At 41.7% G+C, this 13,675-nt stretch overlaps 1 protein-coding gene across 1 annotated transcript in view; it reads right to left on the minus strand.

The window, feature by feature from the left end:
• Nucleotides 1–9,589, minus strand: part of ENOSF1 (enolase superfamily member 1) — a 26,895-nt gene extending 17,306 nt beyond the window's left edge. The window contains 8 exon segments of the mRNA XM_025038550.1: nt 413–569; nt 838–868; nt 990–1,043; nt 1,046–1,061; nt 2,960–2,986; nt 3,327–3,413; nt 5,379–5,494; nt 9,523–9,589. Coding sequence (XP_024894318.1) covers nt 413–569; nt 838–868; nt 990–1,043; nt 1,046–1,061; nt 2,960–2,986; nt 3,327–3,413; nt 5,379–5,494; nt 9,523–9,589 — 555 coding nt within the window.
• Between the last annotated feature and the right edge of the window lie 4,086 nt (nt 9,590–13,675).

Genomic DNA, 13,675 nt, shown 5'->3' on the forward strand with positions numbered 1-13,675 from the left:
AAGTCAGCCATGAACTGACTGCACACCATGTACCAGGCACTGTGTTGAGAGTTTACCTAATTTATGGCATTTCTCTGAATCCTCAAAACCACCCACAAGATAGAGATTATTTCCCTAGTTTCAGTGAGGAAACTGAGGCTCGGTATGGTTATGTGTAACATTGTACAATGTTATGCTGCTGCTTCTGCCTGGGAATCAAATTCTAGGCTGTCACCTTCCAGAACCCAAGGTAGGAGTCACTGGTCCCAGAGCTCTGTGTCCACAATGTGTGAACAGCTTCACCTTCGCTTGAGTATAAGTACTTCCAGAGTGAGGCCTTGGAGTCATAATGACTTGCAGGAGAAAATAGTAAGTCTCTTCTAGAAAGCCAGGAATTTAAAACCTGTCTACAAAGCCAGGTTCAAATGCCCACCTGCTTCAGTGTGTCATCTGAGTACCCCAGCCAGGCACACGTTGTAGTGTAGGCAGGGTAGCCATGTGTCAGCATTTGCCCTTCTGTGGAAATACAACGCCCATCAACATTTTGTGTTTTCCAGGGACCTTTAGAATTAGAATTGCCTGTAGCTAAGCTGCTGCCCCACAGAGAATTTCCTCTGACCCTGCCCTTCACGTGCACCCAGCCCCGCAACTGTGCAAATTCTGAGGCTGTCAGATGGAGGTAGGAGGGGTCAGGACGCCCTCTAGGACTGTACCGCTAACCAAGGGCCTTCCTGCAAAGTCACACCCAGGAGACTCACCTGGTTGTCGGGGAGGACAATGTGAACCCCCAAAAGACAGGGACATTCGAAAGAGGGCAATGGTAGCAAAAATAGTGAAGGAAGTTTCCTCATAACCTACCTCTCTCTTTTTTGACCTTTCTGTAATATTTCTGGAAAAAAAAAATCAAAAGCATCATCACTCTTAGACAACAAATCACACCATTCACTACATTATTTGCACGTCAGCATGTACCAGAAAACTTCCAGCTCCATCACTTGAGTATGACTCACCGTAGGCTTCCTCTTCAGTCAGGACTTCAGTGATGTACCTAAAATCTATGCAGATAACAGCATCCTGGGGTCCTGGCAGGATGACACGATGGGAGAAAGGCCTGAATCAATTCACAAGAGGATTATGTTTCTAAGAATCTGCTTACACTAATACATGGGGCTTATCCTTTCCAGGAAAGGGCCTTTGGGATTTGTGTTACATTGTTTGATTCTTTCATTCCTCAGTATAGAGTCCTTCAGAGGGTCATTGCTGTCTCCTGGTGAAGTCCTCAGGCCCTCCCTCATGCTCTGACCCTTCATTCCCCCCATATCTCCCCTCCCTCAAAACCTAGGCTCCTCATTCCAGGCTTCTGGAAGGAGAACCTGGTGTGCAGCAAGCACTCAGCATGAGTTAAATGGATAGATGGAGTGCCTGGTTTCACTCTGTACAACACTGCTCCACACTTCAGGGCTGACCATGATACTGGAGCAGCTGAGCAGGAGAGGAAGGAAGGCTGGTCTCAGAGCTGGGCCGCTCAGGGTCAACCCTGTGCTCGCTGTTTATTAGCAGCATGGCCTTGGGCAATTTCTCTCCTGTCATATAGAGACAATTCACTTCACTGACAGGAACGGAGTGTATTAAACTGAGAGTGCCCAGTGTGCAGACTCCCTGGATCATCACTGGCTGTACTCTCCCCACCTCTTCCCGCCCCATGCTCAGTGCTCCAGCCACACTGGGGAAGGCAAACATGCAGCCAGGCCCCTGGCAGAGACTTCTCCCCACCCCAAACTAACAGTCACTTGAGAAGCAATTGGTAGCTCCATTCCCACTCAGCTTTTACTGTGACAATTATACTCCACTATAACTTAAAAATTGTAAAAGCTCTTTCAATGCTGAGATTCTGCTTCTTTTAAGAGTACTGGCATTGAAACACAGAACAGGATTTGAAAGAATGAAAAGTCCGCAGGTGGCATTTCCAGCACCTTCCTAGTGACCCTCAGGATCATTCAGTTTTGGGGGCCACCTCCTGAACCCTTCTGAAAGGCTAACCTGGAGCCAAGAGGTCCATGCTCTTCTCCTTCAGATGGCCCCCCTATGCCACCCATAACCATATCAGAGAGATGGCGTGATATCCTACTGTCTTCACTAGCCAACAGTCTTCAAGGCCATGCGGTTCGTTTTTCCTTGATTGAAATGCCAAATGATAACAAGGGCCTTCATTTGTTGACCACCAGAATTATAATGCCCATCCAAGGCATTGCCCTGAGCCAGCTGACGTTCAGAGAGGTTAAGTGACATGCCCAAGGTTACCCAGCCAATAAGTGGTAGAGCCCGGAGTCAAAGCCAGGTCTGCCTGGGTCTGAAGTTCACTGCCCTTAACTTGCCCAGAGTTTTTTCTCCTCAGCTGCCAGGTGTTCGTCCTGCTATAAACAGGTCAAGGAGAAAGGAGACAGCAAGATGCATATCTTTAGAATTGTTTGGCTCCTTTCCTTCTGGAATGGTACTGTCTGATCCATCACTTACTTTTGGAGTCAAAGTAATATAATATTATATTATATACCAAAGTAATATTATTATATTAGGTCTCATATTATTATATTATAATAATATAATATCTTAATAATAACATCTTGCTCTTCAGAGTTTGTGAAGCACTTTCCTCCTTTGGTCTTTAAATCAACTCTATGAGGTTTCTAGAGAAGTTATGATCATCTACTTTTCAGTTAGGCAACTGGAGGCTCTGAGAATTTGCATTATGTGGGAAAGCTCCACAGTGGGGGAGGAGCGACCACCCTGCCTGCGGGAGCACAGCTATCTGCTACTTCAAATATCAGACGAGACGTTTCAGATTCTACTGGTGTTCTGCTTTATCATCACTACAGTGATCCATAGACAGTCCTGAGTATATTGACTGATTATCAAAAGACAAGTAATTCATGAAATCCATTTCATTTACAGAAACAGTTATGATGTTAAAGAGTTTACTTACCATGTCAACAAGTAACTTCCAAAGAGGCTTGAAAAAGAAAAAGAAAATACTTTTAAAAACATATGTGTAAAGTACGAAAGTAAATGCTAACCCCCCATCAAACGGCTGCCCACCTGCCTACCCGTCTCCAACACTGCCTCCCAAACCCTCACCTTTGCTGTTCCCCGCTTTATTCTCAATCCTTTCTAACCTTCTCCTACAATTTCCTAACTACTGCCAATATCTCTAAGGGAGAAAAAAAATCAAACGACTGCCTATATTTCCTTTGGGGAGCCTGCTATGGATTTGTCTTTCAGGCTGCTCTTAGGGGAAGTGTTTATTCCTCTGCATGTGTTGTGTTGTCCCACAGTGCTCTGGAGTGAGTTACCTTTCCTTCCTGCTTGGCCCGCAGGTCCCACACAGCATTGAGGATGGCCGCTGTAGCCAGATGCACAACAGCTTTCTTGGGACCGATCTGGTTAGGAAGCAAAACACACTTGCTCTTCTTAGAAATGTAAAAGATACTCAGGTCTCCTAGCCAGGGTCACATTTTAGGAATAAAGGCAGCAATGGAAACTCACTTAAAGGCTAAGTTTTTGTTTTGTTTTGTTTTGTTTTAATAGTTTCTAATCTACAGAAGAGTTGCATAAATAGTACATAAAAAATCCTATATGTATCTATTTTCGATCTCTCTCCCTCTCTGTCTCTCTCCGTAAATGTATATGAAAGTAAAAGTAAATGCAAACTCCTCCTATCAAACACCTGCCCACCTGCCGACTGGTCTCTAACATTGTCTCCCAACCCCTCAACTTCGTTGCCCGCCCCCTTCTTTCTCAGCTCTTTCTAACCTACTTTAAAATTTCCTAACTACTGCCGATATCTCTAAGGGAGACAAAAAACAAGCAAACAAAAAAATAGAACAATTTCTTTCGGGAAATATTTCCTTTGGGGAATCTGCTGTGTATTTATATAAAATATAATCTAGAATAAATAAATAAAATTTATTTTACTGAACCATTTGAGAGTAGGTTGCAGGTATCATGCCCCTTTAACCCTAAATACTTCAGTGAGCAGTTCCTAAAAACAAGGACATTTCTCTTATATAACCATAATACATGATCCAATTCCGGGACTTGAACATTGATAGAATTCTATTAGCTAAAAGACAGTGCATAATCGAATTTCACAAATTGTCCTGATAATGTACTTTATTTTATTCACACATTGCATTTCGTTGTCACATCTCTTTAGTCTCTTTTATCTGGAACAATTTTTCTTTTTCTTAAAAAGGTGATGTTGACATTTTTAAAGTGTTCAGGCCAGTTGTCTTGTACAGTGTCCCTCAGTTTGGGTTGATCTGGAGTTCCGTCATGATTAGATTCAGGTTGTATATCTTTGGCACAAATTCTATGTAAGTGATGTCATTTGTTTTTTTATTAGGGCTTTTAACTTTTAGTGCTTGGGTAAGTTAGTGTCTATTAGACTGCTGCACCGTGAGGTTGCCATTTTCCTTTTCTAAGTAAGGAGATTATATGGCCCCCAAATTTTAGCATCTACTGTTAATTCTTGCCTCAAACAATTATAGTTGCGATAATTACAATATGGTGATTGCCTAATGTTATCATTCCTTTTATATCAGTTTGTCCTCTATTGTAATGATAATCTTTCTCTGTTGTTTGTTTACTATCTGAATAGACTCATGGATTCTCATGTTATTCAATGAATTATAAGCCATCATCACCATATTTATTTTGATGCTTGAATTGTCCCAGATTTGGCCACTGGGAGCTTCTGCAAGAGGATGCCTTTAAGAACAAATTTAACTTGCTTTGCAGGAGTTAAGAACAAAACCTGAGGCAGTGTGGAAAGGGGGTTCCCTTGTGTCTTTCTCTGTGAATGGACGAGAGACTGAGGGGAGTTAGGAAAAACAAAGCTATGTCGGAGACAAGGGCAAGGCCTGGTTATTGGACTGATTTGACGTGACAGAACCCTTTCTCTAGAACCTCACTTTTTTCATACCTCGAACTTAGGGTTCAAATAATATCTATACACATAAGAGGTGCTCTGGTCTATCTTCTTAATTTTGCCCTTCAATCCAAAACTACTCTCATTCTCTCTCCCCCACAAAAGGTTAACCATTCAGCACTTAATCATCGAGAGAATTTAGACCATGTCTCCCTATTCAGGGACTGGAGATGAGGTCCAGAAGGGCAGAGATAGTCTCTAGATCCAAATATGTCTAGATTCAAGTCTTACCAAAAGGAACCATTTACCTCAAAACACTGATTCTCTAAAGAGTTCAAGTCCTAACTTATCTGAATAAAATGTTTTACCTCAGAATTGTAAAATTGTCTCTATTTTCACATTCGTTGTAATCAAAGGACAGCTTCGACCTTAGTAACATTATTTATAGAAGCCTTTTACAAAATAGACCCCTTACCCATCTGAGCTGCCCATCACTCGTGAGCTGCCTATAGAAGCCTCTGAAGTTACCAACAATGTCCCTGAGATCCTTGTTAAGCACATGGTGGGCCAGGGCATTCACAGCACAGACAACTGTTAAAAGAGGATTTAAGTCTTGTGTATGTCTTAGCATGAAGTCATTAAATTAAGACATGCAAGCACTACAAACTAATGTTGATATTTTATGAAAGTAATTTTAAATACAAAAGTATATGTTTTTAAAACTTGCCCCAGATATATCTTCTGTGGTTGTCATAGTATCTGACAAGTAGAACAGCTGTGAATACATATACAGAGCTTAATTTCTGAGCCAAGCAAACACATTTTGACTGGTTGCCATGTGAAAAACAGACTATAGATCCAAAAATTTAAATTATGTTTCCAAATTATTTTCTTGTTCACTTTGTAAAAGAGTCCAGTCAGATTCGAAACCAAACCTTGCTAGTTCATTGTTCCAAAGGAATAAGAAGATTAACTTATAGAAGTAAAAAAAGAAGTGCCTGTTCATTATTGTCCAGTAGGGAAAATATCTTGAATTCACAACATAACACACTATTAAAGACGAAATGAATTTGCAATTAGCCTAATACATGTCAACTGTTAAAGTACATGAAAACACTAGTTATAACATTAAGTTGCTTACTATTGACTTATAATATACTACATTTTTCATACATAATTTGAAGGCTAAATTTAATTTGAGTCAGCATTACCACGAATTATTTATTTTTGGTGTTTTATTTAAAAAGGCTTTATTGTGTTATTTCAGATGAAGAATAAGTAACAAATCAAATGGGAATTTCTATTTCTTCTTCTCTTTGCTCGGTCTATACAACAATTAGTCTATGTGTAAGTGGCTGAAATAATCAAATCACCAACTTAGTCCCAAAGCAATTCATTTATTAGAAAAAATTCTGATAAACTTGTTTGGTGTTGTCATTGCTTCGATATTAAAATTTTCAGGTCACATAATAGGATAGTTGTAGAGGTACAATTTTACTATCAGTCATATCCTAGGAGGAAGACCTTTGAAAGTATTTGAAACATGCTCTTAGAAACATGCCTGGCCTCTGGGTGAAACAGCTCTCAGATGATCACGCATCTGTTCTCACATGGAGTGTTTAGGGCTGGACCAACTATCCTGTGTTAATGGGCTACAGAATCATTCCAGTTCAGATATTCATACCCTCGAATTGTGAGAAGACAGAATCCTCACTCCTTGATGGGTGATGCTCTTCGATTCCAGCCATCTAAAGTCAGCAACTCAGAAAGAGGCAAATCGTTATCGATGTCAAACCTCCATCTCATTGATGAGATGGTTGCTGGAAACCACTGACTGAAGCACATCTCTCTTTTGTGTCACAAGGGCAATGCATTTAACAAAAGTTAAGGATGACCTCATCTTTTGCAGTTCTAAAAGATGCACAAGCAACACTAACATATTCATCTATAGTATGTGGATTTGCCTTGCTCAAACTGAGGCTGCTCATTGCAAGCAGTTAACTAAATTTGATGCATCCGATAGAAATTTGGTTGTGGTGGTCTGACTCCAGCACAAAGAAAAGTCCACTTCAGGTTTTCATGTTTGATACATTAGGTGGGGAATTCGCCTGGAAAATTCTGGTCTGTGAAGGTAGCTTCTTGCTGACTAAACTGAAGAGTTCTCTCTCATACTACTTCTGTCCAGGACTCAGTTCTGGGACCTTCCAGCACAGGAAGAACAAGTCAGTAAAGCATATGGATGACCATGGGTGTCTGAGCCTGAGAGCTGGCGTGAATCCTTTAGGCTGCTTTTGGTCTCTTCCTACTTAAAAACAAAACAAAAAATTATATTGGTCTATTCTATATATTAAAAAAACAAAGGTAACCTAACTTCCCTCTCCTCTCTCTTTTTACCTCTCTCTCTCTCTCTCTCTCTCTCTCTCTCACACACACACACACACACACACACACACACACACACACACACACACTCTCTCTCAAGCATTCTCTTTACGGTAATAAAGAAAGACTATTGACTATTTTCTTTTTTTGTTTGCATCATAAAAGAATGCTTAGGTAAGTAATCTGATAAAGGCTACAGGAGAACAGCAAAGAGCTAATGGGATTTTTTTCATCTTTAATGTGAATGCCATGTAACACATTCAGCAAGACTGCAGTGAGTCACTTGATATAAGTCACTTGATATAAGAGGCAGTCTTAAAGTTAAAATGGATTCTGTCATGTTGTGGTTTGAAGAGGCAGAAGCTAACAATGTCGCCACAAAAGAGCCATTTATTAAAGTCATAAAGAACTGAAAATTGATTTAGCTCTGTCTGAGATGTCCATCCGAACAGCTGGATAGGATGAAAATGGAGGAGGGGAGGGATTGTGAAGACCCTAAAACACTGAACTCAGCAACCAGCCCAGAAGAGCCCGATATCTGGCTTAGTGGCATGCAGCGTGCACAGGGTCCCTCCATTGTGTGGAAGTCAGCAAAGTCCAAAATCTTGGCCATTAATAGAAAGTGGTTCCAATGGCCTGTCCCATAACATATTTTGTAACCCTTGCTGAGATTTAAACAACCTTTGGGGCCACCTGTATGGTTTGCAGTATGGAGAAAGCAGATTCAACTTAGACCAGAAACAAGTAAAGTCACAGGAGAAGCTAAAACACAGCTCACAAACCTATCATGGTCAGCAGTCACTGCTCTGGGGTAAATGCTAACAGTAAATGCTTGACAATGGAGAGGGGCCCGGGGAACCATGGCCAAGTCTCCTCTTGCCTGGCAAATTCCCAGTTACCCTTGAGACTCACTCCAAAGCCTTATCTCTTCTTTGAGGCCATCCTGGCCCTCTCGGACAGTGAACTATCCGTTCTTCTGTGTAACTTGTAGCCAATTTAGAAAATAGTCTTTTTCACACTGCACTAGTATTTCTTTTATATCTGTCTCCCAGAGAAGTTTGTGCATTCCCTTTTCCTAGTATGTAGAACTCTGTCTTCTTTCTTTTTCTTTTTAAAATTATCTCCACTAATTGGCAAAGTGCTTGATACACATGAGCACTCGAGAGAAATTTGTTGAAGGACTAGCTGATGGCATGACTGAACACCAGTCCTGTGGCAACCTGGATCAGCAGTGACCTTGGTGATATCCACTTAAAATTCAAGAAAGGTTCATTTGGCTTACACACACACACACACACACACACACACACACGTACACGCACGTGCACACACACACACGTACACGCACGCGCACACACACACACACACACACACTTCTTTTACCTGCTCAACAAGGTTTTGATTCTACAACTAAGAGATGGCTGACAGTACACATATCTATTGGAGAAGCATCACATCACCACCAAAGTCAGAGAATCTGTGTCCTCCCTTCCCAACCCCTCCCTCTTGAGCCTGTCATAATTTGGCTTTGGCCCTAATGATCCATTGGAATTGATCTGGCAAAGGTCATCTTTTTGCATTTCATGAATTTTGTACCCTGTGCATGGATTATTCATATAAACAAAAACAAATAATGTGTATTTAAATGTTCTGGAGAGGCTGCTTCAGGCAGTCAGGGCATTCTGCAAGACCAGTTGAGCAGCTGTTTGGGCCTCAGTTTCCTTATCTCTAAAAAATAAAGAGCTTAAGACCAGTGCTAAGATCTGGTCCAGCTCTGAGAGAAGAACAACTAACTCACGGCTCAATGTGCATCCTACATGATCTGCCTTTCCTAGATGAAGGCTCTGAAACTGGGCAGGGCCAAAGGCGTAAGGCATGAAGAGTAGTGAACTTGAAACCGACTCAATGTGAAGCATTTTGAAAAGTGAGTAGACACACTGTGCACATCACAATAAGCCTTGCTATGTGAGTGCATGTCTGCCCCTCTCATGTTCCTCAGTCACTTGCCTAGTTTCGGTCCTCAAAGCTCTACAGAGAAATGGAACGACATTAAAAGATTTTCCCACAGGCTATAGATAACTACCAGGGGAGAAGCTAAATTCTGCCACTTTTTAAATTTCTCCCAATGAAATAAATAACCATGAAAGGTTGTTTTTACTCACTCTGGGCTGTAAATACAGAGAAAGACAGGTCAGAGTGAAATTTAAGCATTCTGGAACCTTAAGAGAATGTTCAACTCATCAACTTCAGTGCCTTTTCCCAGAGTGAAGGTAATTCCATAAGCCTCGAGTCCATCTTCTGCATCAGTCTCTAAGACAACATAGGCAGCTGAGTAGTCAGGGTCTGTGTGCTGCAGGGAAAATTTCCCCGCCCCCAAACAACACACACATGACAGATCCAAAAATATACTTGACAATGATAACACTAAGAATAGAAAATGCAACAGGAGATATACAAGAAAAGCTCCAACCTGATGGAACCCTGCATGTACTTCAAAGAAAGTATATACACTCTTAATGGACAAAAGGGACATCCTCCTGAAGGATTCAAACTATTTTAACAAGTGCAATGTGTACATTTTTAATACCAGTTTGCAATTATGTCTCCTTTGATGTTCAGCTCAATTTTAAATCCAGGAGTTTCGTCTACAGCTATCTCTGTCAGCTCTTTAAACAGAGTTACATTCACAAGCAGTTTCAAATTGCACAAGCCACGCTTTCATAAAATTCTCACATAAAATTAGATTTACCTTCATTACAGCCATTTAGAGCAGAGCCAAAAAGACAATGGCATAAATTCAGAGTTGATCACTGAGAGGGGGAGGAGGAGTGATGAAGAATGAAAACCTTCAAGACTAATCAAGCTATTTTTTGTTTTGTTCTTTGTTGAAAACTTCCGACTATCAAACAGTATTTTGATAATAAACACTGGTGGATATGTTTGTTGATATGCGGGATACAGAAGTGAAGAAACACAAATCTATCTCTAGAAATTTCTCATAGAGTGGGGAGAAAAAGCCAACATGCAAGAACCAGGTGAGAACAACTGTTAAGACAGTACAAATCATGTGCTGATGTGTGGTTAGTTAAAAGTAACATAGAATTTCAAGGACGAAGAGCAAAGGGGAAATAAGAGACCGGGACATTTGAATGGACAAAGGGGCGGGTGAAGGCATGCAGGCGAGAGAGTGATACGAAACTCAGAGGTCTTGTGAGACAGAAATAAAAGGCCCATGAGGGCACTGTTTTGCAAGTGAATGAAGACAAGGTTGGATGGGTGGTGTAGGGGCAGATAATGGAGACCCCGAAAAGTCAGGCAAAAGATCTCAATGGATTAATAAGAAATGTAGGATGCAACTCTTGAAAAGTTTTGCATAGGACTATAACAATTTATTACCATTGTTGTTGTTGTAAAATATTTATTATTCCAGGCACTCTATTTTAAGAGCTTTACATGGTTTAATTTAATCCTTACCACAATATTATAATCCTACAGATGAGGAAACTGAGTTTAAAGAGGCAGAATTTAAATCCCTGTGTTCAAGGAGAGGGAGGATATGCACATAATGGACAGGAGGCCTTTCTCTGGCATTGAAGCCCAGGGGAGGGCATTTGATGTGATATGTTGCCGAGCACTAGCTGCATGTCAGAGATCGTGCAGGTTGCTGAGGGGCACAGATATGTCCACCCTTGAGAAAGTTCCAGTTTGGAAGCCATGGTTATAGAAATTCTGATACTATGAGGCAAAACATGGTAAGTCTCTGGGAAAGACGCAAACGAAAGCCAGGAAGAGAACACTATTAGCTAAATGCACCTGAAGCTGGGGTAGCGTTAGGATGAAAGTAGAATCTGAGCTGGTCACTTGAGGATGGGGAGCTGCGCAGCAATGTGGAAGAGGCATGAAGGATCTGGGAAGGAAGAATCTCTCAGGCCAGGTGAAGGCAGTAAACAGAAAAGGGAAGGACTGGAGTGTTTTTAAGGGTTAGTGACCATCCTGGTTTTGGTGGTTCCTGAGGGAGAGGTTGGGACATAAGACTCAGAGAGACTTCAGGAATTAAAGAACCATGGATGAATCTGGCCTACACAGAGAAGAAGCAATGGAAAAGAGAATCCTTTCACTGAAGCCTTCTGTGAGGGTCAAAGGAGGAGATGAGCTGAGAGTGACTTGAAGTTTTTGAGTCCTTATGACTGGCAGAATGATCCCAAAAGGGAAGATGATAAGTTCAGATTTTGATGGATGGTGTTTAGCATAAAGGTGAAAAATCCACCACGAAGTGCCGAGGTGGTAGCTAGACTTGAGGTGACAGGGAAGATCCAGAAATGGGGTCTGGGTGTCTTTGGCATTAAAGTGGCACTGAAACTGTGAACATGGAGGGGTCTTAATCAGAGTGTGCAATGAGATGGGAAAGACTTGAGGCTTGAGCCTTGGAAGAAGGAGATCAGCATAGGAAGAAGGAGCAGTCAGAAAGGCAGGAGGCCAGCAGGGCAGAGATGGCAGAAAAAGGGGTAGCAGAGAGTGTGAATAAAGGACACTGGAAGCAGAAATAATAAGGGGACTCCAGGAGAAGAAAGGAGACGGAAAGCAACTTCAGATTAAGGAGAAAGCAGATGTAAAGGATGGAGGCGACAGGCATGGACCAGTAATTTAGTGTTTGGTGGGGAAGGGGCAGAAACAGAAAGGAGCAGAGAGGTATGAGGGTCAAGTAAAGACTATTTCACAAGTGAGAAGCCCTGTCCAAGTCAGACGGAAACAGAACCATTGGAAAAGGGAAGCCTGAAGACAAAAATGCTAGAGATGGAGGGGATGAGAATGGGGGCCTAGAGGTCAAGAAGGGTGGAATGGGAATACAGGAGAATAGTTTGGGAGAAAACACGACTTATAGAAAAAAAGGAAAGAGGAGAAGGATGGTTTGGAGACTGATGTGCAGAGATAAGGCCAAGGGTTCATTTGTCTTCAGCATGGTCTGGAACGCAGTGGGCAACGTCTTCTCACTGTTGGAGGTGCAGGACTGGGGGGCCAGAGGAGAGAAAATGGTCTAAAACAGCTGCTCCGGGGAGCTCAACAGACAATTGGAAAAGGAGAGAATAACAAATCATAACTGGAACCCTCTGCTTGAATAGATTTTGGGGATAGTTTCAGGGCTTCTTCATGAAAACATCCTGCTTATAATCAGGAAGGCTCACCCTGCAGCTAAGTGCTGAACATAGCTGAATTGCCAAGTCCAGCATGTCGTGAGGGCATGGGAAGCAATCAGGAGGGTAATGGCAGCACCACCAAGAACTGCAAAGTAGCATATTCTATTAAAGAGGCACTTGAGAATCAGCACACAACATACACCATATCTCTGGAGATAAATACTTAAGTATTTATGAGCTTGCAATACAGGTATCAGATAATATCTCCTGATCCAGAAATTATAAAACACTCAGGCCTAGAGACAAATTCCATTTCTTATTCTACAGCAAATCAGGCTACTTTAACTCATCACAAATTCAAAGTGGAGTAGAGGAAAGTCTAAGTCAGGGCCCCTTAGCTTCGATTTCCTTATATGGAAATAGTAATCATAGCAACCCTTACTGATGGCTCGCACTGTGTCAGGGCTCTTCACAGGTAGTTCATTTACAGGTATGAAGTGGACAGCATTAGACCCATTTTACAGATGAGAAAACCTACACTTGGAGAGATTGAGTGGTTTCCCCACAGCTTCTGTGGTAGCCTGACTCTGTCTGGCCATTTCCTGCTCCAACGAGTTCATTCCTGACTGCCCTTCCCCCACCTCAAGGGCTCTTCAGCTAACACCAGTTTTTCCGTAGCTTGCCAAACAATTAATGTTCTTCCTTATATCTGTAACTATGTAGGAATCACAAGACTGTATAAAACTGCCTGTTATGTAACAATCGGGGCTCAGCTTTTGGATAAGAATCCGCTGAGCCGGTGTTGGCATCAATAAATGCTGCTTGCTGCTTATAGCCTCGGTGTGCAGTCTCTCCGTTTGTGAATCCTGCAACACTGCTACACCTCAGAGGGGCAAAGGAAGTTGCACTAGATCAGGTACTTGGATTTTATAAGCCAGTAAAATTTCAAACATTTATTTGGAAATCCCCGAAGGATTGTCAACTGGGTGTTTTTTTGTCATTTACCATAATTCCATATAAGGAAAGATACATAAGGATATTAGTGCAGTCTCTCGGTTTGTGAATCCTGGAACACTGCTACACCTCAGAGGGGCAAAGGAAGTTGCACTAGATCAGGTACTTGGATTTTATAAGCCAGTAAAATTTCAAACATTTATTTGGAAATCCCCGAAGGATTGTCAACTGGGTGTTTTTTTGTCATTTACCATAATTCCATATAAGGAAAGATACATAAGGATATTAAAAAGTCAGAAGA

This window comes from Pteropus alecto, unplaced genomic scaffold (genome assembly GCF_000325575.1).
Source record: "Pteropus alecto unplaced genomic scaffold, ASM32557v1 scaffold146, whole genome shotgun sequence".
NCBI lineage: Eukaryota > Metazoa > Chordata > Mammalia > Chiroptera > Pteropodidae > Pteropus > Pteropus alecto.